Source organism: Thunnus maccoyii, chromosome 23 (assembly GCF_910596095.1).
Source record: "Thunnus maccoyii chromosome 23, fThuMac1.1, whole genome shotgun sequence".
Taxonomy (NCBI): domain Eukaryota; kingdom Metazoa; phylum Chordata; class Actinopteri; order Scombriformes; family Scombridae; genus Thunnus; species Thunnus maccoyii.
This window is the reverse complement of record NC_056555.1, coordinates 5553557-5571463: the sequence shown is the minus strand read 5'-3', so window position 1 is coordinate 5571463 and position 17907 is coordinate 5553557. Positions and strand designations below refer to the sequence as shown.

The 17907-nt window shown below is 43.3% G+C and overlaps 1 protein-coding gene across 12 annotated transcripts in view; it reads right to left on the bottom strand.

Annotated features, from left to right (window-relative positions):
• nav3 (neuron navigator 3) overlaps positions 1–17907 on the bottom strand; it is a 420425-nt gene that overhangs the window by 177747 nt on the left and 224771 nt on the right. For 3 of the 12 annotated variants that reach the window (XM_042402525.1, XM_042402526.1, XM_042402527.1), the window contains exon 1: positions 15578–16037. The exons of the other annotated variants lie outside the window; for them this stretch is intronic. In XM_042402525.1, coding sequence (XP_042258459.1) covers positions 15578–15835 — 258 coding nt within the window. In that variant the 5' untranslated portion in view covers positions 15836–16037. Of the gene's footprint in view, positions 1–15577; positions 16038–17907 lie in introns of those variants that run through there. 12 annotated transcript variants of the gene reach the window in all.

Below are 17907 nucleotides of genomic sequence, written 5' to 3'. Positions count from 1 at the left end.
TGGCTTACTGGACATTGTCCGGCTTATACACAGCTACTGACTAAAGACATCTGGTAAGAAACTCTTCTTTATTGATGATTTTCTTATATGATAAAGTAATGCCAAAAAATTGCTTAGTAGAACTGCAAAATCTGGAGCTAGCACCCATAGGTAACACTATAAAATAAGTTAAGCATAGGAAAATAAGCACATATACATATACTCACTGTATATACACACTGTCAGCAACCTGTTGAGTTTACAGAAGACACTTCGTACTACAATCAAGCATTTGGCTGTTCAAGCATTCTTAAATTTTGATTGCATAACCTGCAGTTATTATAAAAACATACATACACACACACACGCACACACACACACACACACACACACACTCAAAGCATTGGGTCATAAAATCCTTTAGCAAGATGGTGTTGAGCATACTAAGCTGTAAAAATGTCTACATGCTGCTATGCCAAAGGCAGAGGAACCCTCCTGAAATGGGGGTGAAGTGGGTTGGTATAAAGAGTAAACAACTCAGCTATTAAAGTGTTACAGCCCGGGACTTCAGTGCCAAGTGCTACTCTGGAGTGGAGACCGGGGAAAACGAGGCTAACACACACCCACGCATAAAGGCTCACACTCATTCCTCTCTCTTTCACATGCTCGCAATTTACTCAGTCTCTGCACTTGCACACATGCATATGTACACATAACATGTGTTTGTGTGTTTGCACACATTCAAACACACATGTACAGTACATGAATGTATGCATGCTAATTGGTAGCACTGTATAAAAGCTAAAAGCTGCAGTCCAAGTTCCCTCTTACAGGGCAGAAAACCTGCAGTAACCACAAAGTGTAAGATTCCTGCTCATGTTGAAACACATGTAAATATTGAAACTATAGTGTGTTTGCTTCATACATATTGAGGCCTTGCCTGAATTCTATGAAAACTGAGTCACCGAAAGAGGCCCTCCAAAAAGAGACCAACAATGAGAAGCAGCAGAATAACTCCACTGTGGAGTGGGATGCCACTTGTTTCTTGCACCCATTAGCTTGCATCTGGTATAAACTTGAGCGACTAAGAAGGTGTTGGAGGTAGTCCTCCATGCCAAGTGTGGTAGGGAAAAAAAATCTGCTTAGGGGCAAAGGGGTAGGACTCACCAACTCTGTTTGGGTCCAGTCAGAGCAACATGCATCCTGTTAAATTTAGCCCTGCACCTTTATGTTAAGCTTGTCACACAGTTTGTCAATATCAAGTCAATCCTGCTAAACAGCATTTTTACTCTGTGTATTCCTGCAACCTTCATTATAAGAGAGAGAGAGGAAGTGACTGCCGGGTGGGAGTGTAACTGCTGCTGGACTAATCCAGATATCAGTCATCGAGTAGGGGTTTGTTGGATGTGGGAGAGGACATTACCTTTCAACCCCAAGGCTCTCTCTTCCTCTCATTCGCTCTTGTGTACCGGGGGAAACTCTGAATGGGATTGACCAGCAGAAGGCCAGAAGGCCCCCTGAGACCAACCCTTCCTCCTCCTTCTCATTCAACACATCTGGGGAGCAGCACAGCAATCACAAGGTGAACTCAAACATCCTGGTGAACAGCACATTCAGCATAAAGGAGGGACCCTACAACTTTAGTCAGTGTAGATTCAGTCAGTCTTGGGTCTGCTGGTACACAATACCTAGGTTTTCCTCCTGGTGTCTCATCCAAACAGCCTCAGGTATATGGACAAATAAAACCACAGTTACTTAGGATTATCTTAGTAGTTTTTATAAAACATCAAGTCCTCTACAATATTCAACACTGAAGACAGATGCAGTGCTCCACAGTGGACATCTATATATGTCTAAATCCAACATGATAACATGCTTAGCTAATAGAGGATGAGAAATATTCACATTTAAAGCCACTGAACAACTCTTCAACTCTAAAAGGGAATGACTGGAAGCAGGTCACTACATTACAGTATCCGCCAGTATTCAGGGTGGACTGACTGTGAAAGACATTTCATCTTTCCCACACTTCTAATACTATCTGTCCAACGGCTTCTCCCTCTCTCCCTGTCCTCCTCTCTGTGGTCTGGGCTATTGTATAACACATACTGTATATACTGCTGCCTGCACCAGAGGATCCTTACCCCCTAAACGCTGTAACTCAAGCCTCCTCCCCAAGACTAATGGCCCCTGTCAAGCTCACGGAAATTAATATCAGCCAGGGCCGATCTGGTGACATCTAGGGAAGAAGGGGAGATGTTTGCTGGTCTCCATACTTCCATGAACCTTCTCATGCTCGTCCTGAGACTTCTGTGTGATTCAGCCTACATATATAGATGGATGAATCGAGGGGAATGAGAGGGTTTTATCAAATGATGGACAAAAAGGAAAATGTGCCAAGTCAGTGGCGCAGATAACGTGGAGGTGATTTTTTGACAGAGGGCTTAGCTGTCTTCACTGTTACCTCCCCACTTACACCTAAGATGTGGACCACATTGAGAAAAATTTCATTAGATTGGATTTTGTTGGGTATTCCTTGACATGACGCACCTGGCCCACAGTGCACCCACCTCCCAATCCCATTGGATCAGCCTGGCATATGGTTTAAGACCTCCACCCTAAATCCACTTCCTCTCCTTCTTCTTCTGCTCTCACGCCCTTTCACAGCTTAATTCAAATGGCCTGACTCCAACTGTAACCTACGAAGTAATATTTAGTTCCTTAAATCATGGCACGAGGCAATGTCCCTGACACAGCTAACACTATTTCTCCACTCCCTTCAGACTCACACTTTGCCTTCCCACCCTCCTGATTTCCTTCCCCCACATCCTCAACCCCCGCCCTCTAGGTATCTTACCTTCAGCTGTTCCCTCCACAAGGCCAAAAAGAGGGAGCCAGATGCAAAGACCGATTAAGGTTTTAAACCTGAATGAGGTGCCTGCATCTGCTTCCAATCCAGCAGCAAGTTAACTCCTACCATCCACATCTTCTTTGAATAAGGACTGAATGATAAAAGAAACAGTGCTGCCACTACTACCTCCTTTACTCTGACAAGTTGTCCCTTGTACTTCCTTGGGTGGAATGACCTTCCCTCTCAAGTCAAGACAGCAGAGTCACATGCCAGGGTCAACTCATCTTTTTGTGGAGTACCTCACTTTAGCCTCCTCACATAAATCATGTCCTCTCGACTCACTCTAATTGCACTCAAATTTAAAAAAAAAATGTCTTCAAATTATCATTCAGTGTGGACAATCAACTGAAGCTCCAAACACTGCACTGATTAGTATTGTTTGTAATCTTGTTGAGTTTGGGATTCAATCATATTTTGCTTTTCATTTAAAATGGAAATAGGCTGACCTGTTGATAGTGTTGCCCAATGTCTTCAAATCTCCAAACTACACATTTACAGATGCAATATAGAAAAAATACAAAGGAAATAAATCAAGCATCCTCTGCCTTTGTCGTACAATGGATAGAAAGGCTTCAGGCTACACTTTGTGGATCCTTGAAGGCGACTGCATTGGAAAGTAGTATGGGCGATACAAAAGTCTCTTGTCCTTTATCTCTGAAGGGGCAGCTGACTTTGGTTGGACAAGCTATTGGAAAGTGGCCCGCAAACACGTGAACCCTGGTAGCTGCTACAAGGAACCTCTTGTCCTCTCATTACTCCAATAATGAGTCTCTTCAGTCCAAGATGGCCGACGGCCCTTCCTCATCATTAAGGGATTATGAGGGAAAATGTTTGCTCGTTTGCCTAAGCTTTCTAGAACCACCACACATCTCCCTCATGGTCTAATGTATGACCTGAACTCTCAACCTATGAACCCATCATTAAGACAATGACCTTCCAATGTTAACAGAGACAAAGATTCCCTGTGTATGCAATTCACCTCTCCTTTAGTATGTGAGGAGGGCTATTACGCCATTAAGAAGATTATGCTGAAAAATATGAGTGTTAAGAGTGAGTGCTATTCATCAACAAGAATAAAGAAGAAATTGTTCCTTGTTTGGGAAAGGATAAATGATCGCAGATTAACAGACTCCCATTAGGTGTAAGCTTTGGCAAAGCCACTGTCCTCACTACAGATGCACTGCATCAAAAGCTTGCTTAAGTGACAACAATCAAGGCCGTTAGGGTTGGGAGAGGAAATGAGCAGAGCTCCAAAAAAGCCTCAGAGGATGCATCAACAAAAAACCCAGGGTTGTTAAAAGCCAGTATGAGCTTTCACGTAGGAGTAACAACAACAGCAGCCAGTAAATAAAACCAAACTCCAATGTGTGTCAGGAGACTTATCCTGTGAGAAAACTCACTCCGGCCCAAACAGCAGAGCTTTGTTGGCCATGTGGGGAGGCCAATGTAGGGAGGAGGAGAGAGGGAAAAGAGAAAGCGAAAGGGGAGGGTGGAATTAGAATTCAGCTCCCCATCTCTGGAGACACTGTAAGGGCCGGCAGTTCATGTTTAACATTCATTAATGGCAGAGTTAACACACTTTATGGGCAAACTTAATACACTGGTATGGCAGAGGTAATAATGCTGTGATGTTGAGGTGGAAATGGCTTTTTTAAATAGAAAGGTGCTTTGCACTTTGGTGGAAAAGAAGTCGACCTGGAGTCCAGAGTAAGAGCGATATCAGAACAGCAGAAGGCCAATAGAGCAGCCCTGACAGTGAAGTATAGTGGGATAGATGTAGATCATTAAGAGCTGGCTTCCCAACACATGGACTCAAGACCTCACATATGGTCAACTAATATTCTAAAGGAGTGCACTAAAAATCAAACATTCATTTCATCTGTCCAGACCCATCATAGATTGCCATTAAGTGTGATGTATAGTCAGTGATTAAGGCTTCATTTGGTTATCTCCACTTACAGTAACCATGGACTGCAGGAGGCAACACACATGTGAACATACAAACCACATACAACAAGAACTCAGGCCAAATACTGAGTCAAAGTTCTTTTTGCTGTGAGACAGCAGCATTAAAAACTGAACCACCGAGCCTCCCACTACTGAAAAACTGCTTTATAATTTATATTACTGTAAAAGACCTCATTTCATTTCATTTCATTTTTTATTGACGCAGACGCACAGACATAGACACGCACCCACAAGGCTCCAGTTGCAGCTTCGCAACATGCAGTTTCACACTCCATTTACTGTTACCAAAAGGCCATGGACACATCAAATGCTGCCACAGTGCTCTACAGACTGGCCAGAGGCTTGAGGGGTCATGCACCACTGAGTCAGCCCATGACCTCATGACTGCTTGGGGATCACAGAGTCTGCCTCAACCTGCATTATCTGTCTGCAACTGTAAACCTCAGAGAACTGCATGTGTATCTCAGTTTGTCCAGCATCGCACCAACACTGCCAGGATGACACTAAAATGACAGCTGTTTTGAATTTCAAAATGGAAATTCCCCCATGTTTTAAATACATACAAGGGAATAGTTCTTATAATTAATTTCGTTGTGAAGAGCCAAAAATCTGACATTAATATGATAAATATAATCTCAGTCTGTTTCTCAAGTTGTTTTTATGTCTTTCTGAGCTGGTTTAGTTGTTATTTTAGTGTTAGTTACTTCTTTGTTTTTGATTCGGACCTGATAATGACCTGATTACCTTTTCTTAGACAACTAAAATTCACTGTGAGGGTCAGATGTTTGATTCTATCAAGGCCACCCATGTTAAACAGGCATGCACACATTATTGTGACGCAATATGAATAAAAAAACCACCAAAAGCATGTAAGAAAATCCCTCATATTAAACATACAGAAATATATGAGAAAGAGTAATGATTTCCATTTGGCATTTTATTGGTCCTTCCATAAGCCTTGCACAGACACAAATGTAGAAAATAAGAAAAAATGACATGTCTGGATTGAAAAAAGTGGAAAAATAATGAGAACATAGATGCTGGTTGTGGGTAATGATGAGTCTAAATGTGAGGGCTAACCGCTTAAAAAAAACATGTGTGCTTGCTCTGTTAAGCGCCCTGTAAAAGCTCGTGCCAAGGGAGGGTACGGCAATGAACCACCACCCACTATCCGACCAGAGCAAGCTTTTCATCCAAACATCTGCATCTGAGTTGGTTTGTGTTTTCTATTTATTTGAAGAAAACATCCAATAGTCGAACCATAAATGTAACTCTGGGACGGATGATTGATGCTCTTTCAGTGACATTCTGTTTCACATTAATACTGTTATAAACATTCACACCTGGGAGCTGCCAAGTGTAAACGCAGTAGTTTACTGAGGAGCTTAACTGGAGCAACTGGAGATGAGGTTTACTAGAATGTATCCATGCAGTGGGAGATCAATGTTTCTCATTCACTTTCACCTGTCTGGTTGTTCCCACATGGCCTGAGGTTCAAAGTAGAAAACATCTGAACATGTCCAAGCTGTTGCCATCCCCTGAAATGCAAAATATCCTCTATTTTTTGTCCAGATAGGTGAACCCTGGGGCTTAAGTTCTGAAATACTTAATACTTGACAGACTACTCTACATGACTTGAATATATGACAAACAGAAAGTACAGCTGAGGCTGATGGGAAGGCCATTAGTTCTGCAGGTATTTGCTCATAAACCAAAGTAGTGGACATAATTAGATTTTGACCTGATGGTGGCACCAGAGCAAAAGTCAGAGGATCACCAAAGTGATTAAATGCATTCTGAGGGGAACATGAATGTGTGCATCAAATTTCATGCCAATCTATCCAACAGTTAAGACATTTCACTAAAAAGCACAAATGTGAACCTCATGGTGGCCTGATGTCTGGAGATCACCAGAGTTATTATGTTTAATCCTCTGTGGACGATGAATGTCTATATGTCTGACCAACACTGACACTCTACTAGCATGGCTAAAAATCAATATTTTAGTCATCTGAGGAGGGAATCTGATTGAAAATTTGCAGAGCAAAAGTTGTATATTATCTTCTCTTTTTGCTGTTGTTGTTTTTGCTTTGAGGGACAGTGGTGCATAATCAGCAGCTCATTTGTGTTTTGCCTCCATTTCTCTTTTCATTTTTTATTACCAGAAGCACATTTTGCTGTGCTTGCAGCATGAGGACCTTGTTTACTCTAAACTGTGGTAAACAACGTTTTCTTACAGCAGGGACACACAGGGACATAACATTTGGTTAACAAGCAGTTTAACACAATCAGCTCTTTTAAAATAATCTAGGTACTTACCAACCGTATACCTATACCCCCCCACCACCACCCCCACCCACAAGTACCTCGGAAGTGCCAAGAAAGCCAGTAATTGTGTTGATAGTTTGTGATCTACTGCTGCTGCTGCGTAAGCTGTGAGTCAACACCACAGAGACTGCTAGCTTGACTCATAATATCAGCAATCATTCTCCCTGCATACTTAAAAACACCACACACACACACACACACACACACACACAGAGCGCTAGCCCTTGTTAGCATGTGTTATGACATGTGTTAGGATGTTTGCTCCTTGTCCATGCTTGGTCGGACACTTTTGACACCGGTTGTTGTGGCTTTCCCAGATGTTTCCCTGCAGCTGGCCAGGTCACAGTTAGACACGCTGCAGTGATAAAGATAAAAAGGTACTGAAGAACTGGAGAAGGTGAGGAGAGGAGAGAAGAGAAGAGAGGAGAAGAGGAGAGAACAGAAGAGAAGAGAAGAGAAGAGAAGAGAAGAGAAGAGAAGAGAAGAGAAGAGAAGAGAAGAGAAGAGAAGAGAAGAGAAAGAGAAAGAGAAAGAGAAAGAGAAGAGAGAGTGACCGATTCGTTCGGCAGAGGAAAGGTTATCTGTGACAGCTGGAGAGACAGAACTGGGCCAGGTGTGTGTTAACTCTCTCTTGCTGCTTTTCTCATTATAAATATCACAGAGGAAAAGATTGACAGAGGAAGAAGAGAGAGAAAGAAAGAAAGGTAGATGGGAAACTAGTATGGAAAAAAAATATGACAAAAAGAGGAGGGGGGGAGGGGGGGGGAGGGGGGTAAAGGTCAAAGGAAAATACCAGTAAGTGAGTTTGAGGGAGTGGAATAAAAGAAAGGCTCCAGTCGGGAGAGACAGAAAAAAGACGCCAGGGAAGGACTCAGAGAGGAATGCTGGGAATGGGAAAGAGCAGAAAGACAGTGACAGGAGACGGAGTGGAAAAAAAGAAGTGCTGGGAAGATGTGAAAAGGAGGGATTGAGGGAGAATAAAGGAAGGGGTGAAGAGGACGCTAAGAAAACAGAGCAGACAGAGAGACCGCTGACAGACAGCTGAAGAGAGACAAATGGAGGAAATCTGAGGTGGAGGTAAAAATGATCTACCACCACTACACACTAAAACCTCCTCTCTCTGTGTGTGTGTGTGTGTGAGTTTCTCTCTACTGACCTTACAGTAACCTGAGTATGGAGGGGAGGAGAATCCTGTGTCAGGACAGTTCAGACACAATTGTTTTAAGGAAGGCTGACACAAGGCAATATATATATGTATTTTCATATGGCACGAGGGGTCACTGAATGGTTTGATGAGTGTGAAAATGATGTGAATCATATTTCCACCACCATCATAAAAACACCAAATGAGGGAATATCTTTTTGAAGAATGGTGTTCATCCCTCCGGTAGAGTTCATCCATCTGCGTATATATGACTATATTTATTTTAAGTCATTATGTTATGTTTTGGTTTCTCTTTAGCTTTCTTTTTTATGCTTGTCCACTCTCTCTCTCTCTCGCACAATCCCTTTTCACCCGTCTCTCTCTCTCTCTGTCATTTTCTAACTCATATCAAGGCTTATGTGTGTGTAGGAACCAAAAGTTATTTTCCTGTCTGCAAGTTTGCAATATACTGCACAGTAAAAACTGTATGAGGTGTGTTGGGAACCCCTGTTTTAACACATATACAATAATTTATAGTTGTGTATGACTGTGAACATGCTGGTTTTTGTATTAGAATGGCTAGTGAGCAATGTTGTTTGGAGACAAAGTCCTGGAACAGCTTTCCACCTGTAGTCGAATATTCCGCTTGAGGATTCTTCAGCATAAATAATAGCATCAGATACTATAAATGCATATAATAATATGTAAAAACGTGTCTTTCTTTTTATATGGCAATAAACGACTGTTCCTCTCTTGGATCATTCAGCAAGCCTACTGTGGAACTAGCAGAAAGGGCCTGTTGGTTGTGTGCATTAGCGTGTGTGTGCGTTATTGCCGTACCAGCCTTCGCATGAGAGCGGGGAAACTTTCTTCCACGCACGCACACGTACACATTTCCCTGCATCCAATCAGTGCTGCGATGCCTCACACAGAAAAAAGAAACATCAGAGAGAAACCTCAGAATATGATGAGACAATAACAGGGCAGGGGGAGGCTTTGTTTGCTTTAATCTCAGTTATTTGTTGAATTATGGAGCCTAAGGCCGGAGAGAGTGTGCAGAGACCCGAAAACTCAGGTGCAAGTTTCTGTGACAGCAACTGTCCAGCCTGCTTAAGTGTCCTTGAGCAAGACACTTTTAATATATTACTGCAATATGTTAAAATATAAAAAAATAAACTGGTAAGAAAAAAAGTTGCATGTTCTCTTCAAATCCATAGCCCTGATAAGCAAAAAATGAACCCTCGTACATCATGTGCTTCATGGATTTTTTAGCTAAAAACGCTCCGCTGCCCTACTCACATACTTTAACTTGCTTTGCAGTGAGTCTTATTTTTCTGAGTGTTTGGGAGTGAACACTCTGACTGTACTTCCAGGGGAGGGTATTTTTAACTGGTGTGGCTGTACTGTAAACACCAGCCGCTCTGTGTGTTCTCACTCCAAGATTTAAACACCACGGCCGACAGCAGACTCCCCGCTGCATGAAAGGCAATGAAATACAGTGTGTAAGACTGAAAGAGCAGGGGAGAAGGAGGGAGAAACAGCACCGGAGAGGATAATATAGTCTAAAATATTTTTCCTATTTCGACCCGGGGGTCAGGAGGAACCTCTGCGGTGGAGGGACGCCGCAGGAGTGGACAGACCAATGCAGAAGTTGTGAGAGAATCACATTAGAGGTGGTTGTTAATCTTAAACATGTGTTAACCTAGTCTGACTTTTCACATTTATTGGTTTACTTTGATAATCTTGTGGTTCAAAATCGTGTGTGAGACCAAAAATCATTCCAACTTGGATCAGGAGCTGAGAGGGACTCCGCTGTTCACACATTATTTCTGATTGGCTGACCTTCATACTGTAAAATGCTGCTAAAGTTGCAGGGACAAACTACAGCCCAACATCTGTAAGAACATGGAGATCATAACAAACACGGCCTGCATCCTTTTCCTATGCGTGTCGGTGGTTTCAATCGAGGCAATTTTCATGCCATCTCTCATGTCACTCTGCGCTGACTCTGGAGGAGTTGCGGGTTTTCTTTTTCAAGAACGCCGACTTGTTTTGATGAGGGAACAACCATCCCGGCCTCATGGCAGTGTGTGTGTGTTTGAAAAGATCCACTCCCCGACCTTGTTGGCTGCAAGAAAAGTGCAAATATAGCAGTGCTGCTCTTCCCGCTCGTTAGCGTTCACACCTCCCTCACGACGACAACTTCTCTTCCAGATATGGAGTCCAGCGCACGGCGAGTCAGACCACCCATGACTAGGACACGTTCAGATATCCCCCCCCACCCCCCTCCTCTCTCAGCCCATCTCTCTCTTTCTCTCCCCCCCCAACCTCCCTCTGCTGGAACAAGCTGGCCCCCTCTCACTCCCTCTGTTCTGTCTGTTGTTTCAGCAGTGTCTAACGTTTTTAATAGGTTAAGTAGGCCAGTGCACAGCTGCTAAATCTTTAAATTGGGGAAAAACAATGATTCAGATGTTTCAACTGCAACTGCACATCTTATATCCTACAGGTCTCCTAATTCTCCTTTATGTCACTACATATGCAAATACCACTGTCATGAGGCAAAGTGATGTGCATGACTTGATCATAAGTAACTGTGCTAAGTGCAAATAATTGTGTTATCTCTATTACAGTTAAATACCTATTATATGTACATATATAAACTGGATCACTGGGGAGATATCACTCTATGAAAGCATGCAAACAGCTTGATCGCCCTATGGAGTATTAGCGATGATTCCAACATTGTGTGCATGCAAATGAAGCCACCGCAGAGTAAAAGCCTCGCAGACAAACACAAGCAGGAAAACAGAAGACGAGCGAGAATGATACAAAACACAAACAGAGAGAAAGAGAGAGAGAGAGAGTAAGAGGACAGCATCAGGCCCACCCAGAGAAAGACGGAGGCAGGGAGATGTTTGTTTACATTCTACTCACTCACTCAAACTCACTGGACCCTGACATTATTCCCTGAGGCACTCCACCTCACTTTCTTACTTTGAACCCACCCATACTCTTGCCTGGAGGTTTATCAGGCCGGAGCAGGAGATGCACCAAACAAGAAAAATATGCGACAACAGACCCTGATTATTTTTCCTCCATCCTCAATGTGTACACAACACACAGAAAGAGAGAGAGGGAGAGAAAGAGAAAGAGAGAGAAAATCAACAGGATGTTTTTTGTTCTGTAAGTGGGTGAGTGTGTCTGGCACTCGTCCGCACTTCCGCCAAACACTTGTGTACTCATTCGCGAGGAGCAACATTCCAGGATAACACTTCACCGACATCGGAGGCCAACGAAAATAGCAGCCTGCAACGGTCGTGCCTCATGTATACAATGAGCTGCTTCTCTGAGATAAAGACGCATTATCATATACAGTTTGACTCTATTCTGTTGACACAAGAGAGAGGGCATATCAGGGTAGACGAGCAGAGAGATATAACTTTAGAATCAGTTTACAGTAGGTACTTGTGGTGTTGTAAATATTCACCATCATGCATTTATCCTCTCCCGAATGTTTCTTTAAGGTTATATACAGTTGAGTATATAACTTTCAAGCCTCTATGTCTGGGATATTTAAGACCTTTCAGAGTCACTGGTTTTTGTTTAAATGGAGGGATAATTTGAGTTTTGCTCTTTGGGATGGAGCAAAATTGCAGTAAGTACCCAATAAAAAAAAGTGGGATTTCTGTGGTGACTGTAAATGCTAAACTGTTTGGAAGCAGACCTGACCAAGGCTTCATCATAGTGGTGAGCTTGATTCAGTAATTGCTGGTATTCTCAGGGTCACACCGACAGCCTAGAGGCCTACAGGTTAGAGAAGCTGGTGTGTCACTGAACCCGTATAACCTTGCAAAGCAGGCTGCTGCTAAACAATTCATCTCAAATAAAAGGGACACTTAAGACGTTATTTTTTAAGCAGCCTCGAGGAGTGAATAGACACAAATCTCATAAGCACTCCAGCAATTCTTCAAGGATGAATAACAATGAATCCAATCAACATCATTTGTTCATTTGTCATACTATTGATTTAATAAAAAAAAAGGTGTGATGGCAATTTTCAGTTCCACCTCAAAAGAAAAACTGCAAATTACCCACTAAATAAGTCCCTGGGCGTTGTGATTTGGACAGCTGCCAAAAAATCTTGATGCACAAGATAATTTCCTATCAGTGGTGGCGCTGACACTTCATTAAAGCCCAGCCGACTCAGATAAGAGCTTCATTCCGGCTCGTCATCCTGCGGCGCCGGAGGCAGTGACTGATGTGAGCTGTCAGAGGAGACGGTACGACAGGAAGAGCCAACGTCCCGCCTTGTTCTCGACTCCGTCGCGGCGAGGAAACGGGAGCCCTTGACAGTCAAAATCCTACATGGGTTGAGATGGGAACCCTCGGCGGAGCGCAGGTGTAGCACAATACTACTGAAAAAAACAGACATGACTTGAGGACACTCCTATGAAACTAGCTGTAGTGTATTGTGTGGTAGATCCGTGAGGGATTATCTATACACAATACACACAGATTGTATTAATACTGCTGAGATTAGCCACGATTAACGCTGAATGGTGTCCAAAACGAACCTTGTCTGGGCGGCTTAACCGCGCCCTTTGCACACCGTCAGACGCCCCCGATAGCGCCCGCCCATCAGCTCTGTGCAGATCCGCAGATAAACCCGAAAGTGCAGCAGACGTTCAGTGAGAAATGGCGTTTCCACAGCAGTAACATCTGTGAAATGTGGAACTTCTGAATCCAAACTCGGTGGCTGAGCTGCAGATCAGATTTGTTACAGCAGTACTCGTCTTAAGATTCACTTGGACTTCCTCCTTGGCTTTGTGCGAAACAACATCAGGCCTGCCGTCTTCTGCAAACACCACACCAAAGAAAAAACAAATCCCTTCTTCCTCTCTGCTTAGCACTTAACCCTCTTATTTATATTTCTAGCACTCGTGTCATAAGCATTCTGCAGGCACAGGAATATTGTCAAGGCACCGTGATGCTGATTCTTGCACTTCTGGCTGTTATAATGTTGGTGATCTAGAAATTTCAATCTTTTTTCCACTGTTGTGCTGACTCCATGTTGTTCTGCATAACAGCAAAAATAAAATAACACAGTATAAATGTGTCAAATGCTCTTTTTTTTATTAATTTCTTTATTAACCTGACAGGTGGAATTTTCCACCGTCAGTTAATTCAGTCTCACACTTAAAATAAAGGCTCCAACTCGGGCAAACAGCATCCAGCTGAGGATGTGTTTAACTTCAGGCAAACAAGACAATACATGCTGGCACCACTACTGTATATACGGGAGGTTGCGTGTGCACAAACAAGCATACAGTCATGCACTGCACACACACACACACACACAGTCCGACGCTTGATCCTGCTTGATAATAGGACTCCAAACTAAACAAGGAGTTAATGTGAAGGCGTAATGACAACGTTTACTCCATCTTCTCTCCCTTTTTTCCTCCAAAAGCCTGGAGAGTGAAGCTCTTAAGGGACTGCACAACACAATTAGACAGACTAATTACCCCCTCCATACCACCCATTCCTTACCCACACTGACAGGCTGGGGCAGGCAAGAGATTTCTGCCTGCCTCCAAGCTTCCAAAGGACAGGGACTTTGGGGGAATTTAACTGGTGCTCTATCTTAGAACACTTAAACAAGGCTCAAGTCTTACAAACTGCCAACAACAAGAAGAGCAATGCTCAGAGTCACAGTGCAGGCAGAGTTCCTGTTATAGAAGAGCTTGAAGAGCTTGAGCGCTAAATAAATTAAGCAAGCAAACAAACAGTGTGAGGGCAAAAGATGCGGGGAAGCCAGCATGAAGGGTTGAATTTTCAGAATATGATGGGAAATAAATGCTGGCGTAAGTCAAATCAGCCTTCAGCTTCAGCTTTTTTTCAAACTGAGACCAAAAACAAACTCTAATAGCTGCCTTTAAGGGTTTTTAGGAACCCAGTTGTGTTAACAAGCTGAAAGTCAAGCTGAAGTTGCCAGTTCAGCAGCAGGTTAATGATGAAACAACCCCCCCCCCCCCCTCCTCCTCTAAAACTACCCCCCCTTGCAGTGGCCCTGCAGGCTCAGACTCAGTCACGGACACGCTGTGAGGATTTAGAGGCAGGGGAGCGCTGACCCACGCTTTGATGTCTCCTGCCCACGTTTCCTCTAGGTCACGAGGAAAATCAGCAGCTTTGTTCAGTATCACAAGTCTGAGAGCCAGAAAAAGAATCAGGGTCAGGGAGTCTTTTCATTTTCTTTTTTTTTTTTTTTGGGTCTCTGTCGGGAAGTCGTGTAACGGTAGAAAGAGGCTGCGGAGGGGAGGAGGAGGACAGTTCAACTGGCCAAACAGGAAAGTTTCAGTTTGTGCTCTGACAGCTCTGGATGTGGGACGGGACGAGGTGCTGCTGAAACTATTTGGCGGGGAGTTTTGAAAATCCTCTTCCTCCTCAGCGCAGACTGATCCCGCCTTCTCTGTCGCAGCCTGAGAAACTGAGCCAAACATTTCTGCAAAAAGGAAAGAACTTGGCACTGCCTGAGTTCAGTATGGTGAAGCACTTAGCAGTGATTTCTGTGCGTCTATTAAAGCATCTGCTACATTTTGACGCTGTTGGGGGTACAGAGAATATGCTCTGGGTTGAGGGGGCAGCACCGGTAATCTACCTAAAATATTACTCTGCACGGGGAGACAGAACAGGGAGGGAAAAAAAAAAGTATTCAGACCATGTTCCTCTCATCTCGGGCGCTTCTCAAGTAGCACCCATTACCCATGTATTAGTTTTCCGCCCCATAGAGAAGCAGACATGGTTCACTTCACTATGGATCTTAATAGTCTTGGCTAAATATATAACCACACACAATCAAATCCCTAAACTCCTCTGTTCTACCACTATCACACACACACACACACACACACACACACACACTGATTTATAGTACGTGCAGGCAGAATGGGCAGCAGGATGAGGTAATACAGATCTAGTGAAACATTACTCATCTAGTTTCCCCTCGTCGCTGCTGACCAAAACCAGCGACATCATCCTACCATAGCATACATGACTCATCACCATGTGCTCAAAACTGTTTAAGTGCTAGACAGGCACCTGCTGGAGCCAAGATGGAAAAGAGAGCATGACAGATACTGTGAGAGAGAGAGTTGACTCTTTCATCCCTGACACCTGTGGAGCTTCACCACGCCGCTTGCACGCACAGACACATCAGAGCAACACACAGCAAGAGTCTGTCCACTAACCTTGCAGATCTTGCTCTCCTCAGTCTCCGCTCTGGACTTTCCTTCAGGCGTCCTCGCCTGCTGGTACTCGGATTTGATTGACAGCTGGCAGGAGAGCCCCGGGGCGCCCTCACCTGCTTTGAGCTCCTGCTGCCGGGCCATGTAGCCCTGAGAGGTGGCTGCCCTGACCGCGTTAGGGATGGGGAGAGCTGTGTGCACCGGCTTGGTGCCCACTGTGGAGGGTTGCCTGAGCTTGGAGGCTACGCCAACCACCGGCATGGTACTTCCCAGGCACAAAAATAACAACACGGGAGCGGGAGAGAGGTCCAAAAAGTCCCGTGAGGACAGGGAAGCAAGACTAGTGTCTCCTACTGATGTCTGGCACGGGACAGGAAGGGAAAAAATTAAAAAAAAAAAAAAAAAGAAAAGAAAAATAAAAAAAAAAAACAGCAGTTGCCTCTCAGACTGAGAGGAAAGCAACTGCGCTCATTCTGTAGCCTACAGCAAGCAGGACTCACAGAAACTGAGAAGACTTCTCCTTCCTCCAGTTCACTCCCTCCTCCTTCTCCTCCCACAAGCAACACTCCTCCCTCCCCTTCCCTCTCTCTCCCTTTCCCTCTCTCTCTCTCTCTCTCACTCTCGCTGTCAGAAGTGTACCACAAAGTCAGCCAAAACAGTTCAAGGGGGCGTGAACTCCTCTGGAAGGTATAACCACCAGTCGGCGAAATCGTGATTACAGAGACCTGGTTGAGTGCGCGTGTGTGTGTGAGTGTGTGTGTGTGTTCAGTGCTCCCCAACACAACTGTCAAAACAGCTCTCTCTCTGTCCCTCTCTCTCTCGCTCTCTCTCCTCACGCTAACACCGAACACTGGAAATAGACGCGCACTCGCTCCGTCTACATCTGGAGCTGTCCCTCCCTTTGATGAGAGAAATAGTAAAAATGTGAGACGGGGAAAAAAGACCTTAGAGTTTATACGTAATAAGGAAATCTAAAATAAGACCATTTGAGGCTTGCAATAAGAAAAGGAGAATTCCACTATGAACAGCTGCTGAAAGCTGTTAAAGATGTCTTTGTGAGAAAAACCTTCTTTTTTTCATGTAGTTTTGATTGAGCACCTCTCTGAAGTATTGTTGCTCAACTGGTTTCCACTGCTAAGCTGGTTGCTCTTTGCCTTAGATTTCAGTGTACTCTCTCACACACAAACCCATTCTTGGCCACTCCTTTCTCTTTTATTCTACCAGAATAGAAACAATGAAATATAAAAAAATAGCCTCATATGTGAGGATTTAGTGCATATTGTAAAAATGAACTGTATTTAAACGGTCATTTTTAGTCTTTTTTTTTTTTATAGTGCTTGTGAGTAAACACATCGTGTATACAGCTATTCTTCAGCGTGATATTGAGTCACCACCACTTCAGCTGGTGCCAGAAGGTCTCAAACATTAACAGGAACACATACTGAAACATTTGGTCAAATCCAGACACATACTTTGATGTTTAAAATGGGATTTTTAGCCTTTTCTTACCATTCCCTACATTATATCTATGTAATATAACAGTATATAGCTGGACTGATGTTAGATTTTTGAGGCAAACACTGATATCAATATTTGAGATCAGCCGATATTCATTTTTTACATCAGCACATAACATTAACAAACATATTTGGTGAGGATTTCTCAATTATTATTATTTTTTAATATTGTGACTATCATAGTGATATATTTTACTTTTGAACATAAACTTTTAAGTGATGTCTGGTGGATAAACTCCATAATGGAAACATATCTTTGGTAAATCTGTATTACAGTTTCTTCTACTTTTACTTGATACCTCTGCAATAGGCTATTAATGGTCAATATATTGATACAGGCTATTTATTGGTCCAGCTCTACTACAGTATTTAAATTTGGTGATGCCAAAATATTGTGATAAAGGGTTGAGAACAGCATCAAATTATATGGGGGACTGTTTACCACCATGGTAATGTGAGGTTTCACATGCTGATTGGTGGATTTCTTTGCACAGTTAAATGAGTTTAATCCTTTGTTGATTGTTAAATGTTGGCACAGAAAGCTATGATTAGTGTATTTTTAAGCCCTCTTCAGGATTAAGTCTTGACTTAACAGATTAATAATGATTAGTGGAGTGTCTACAAGATATTGATTTGAACAACCAACTTTCTAACAGTATAGCAGGGAAAAACTGCAACAGAGCAGCTGAGAGAAGGAGCCATGAAAATTTGTCTCAAGCTGCTTTTCTGTAACAAGAAACAGAGGCTGCATCACAGTCCAGTGTATATCACTGGTGTGGACAGCAGGAGGCTGACAGCCTGTCTGACATATATGAC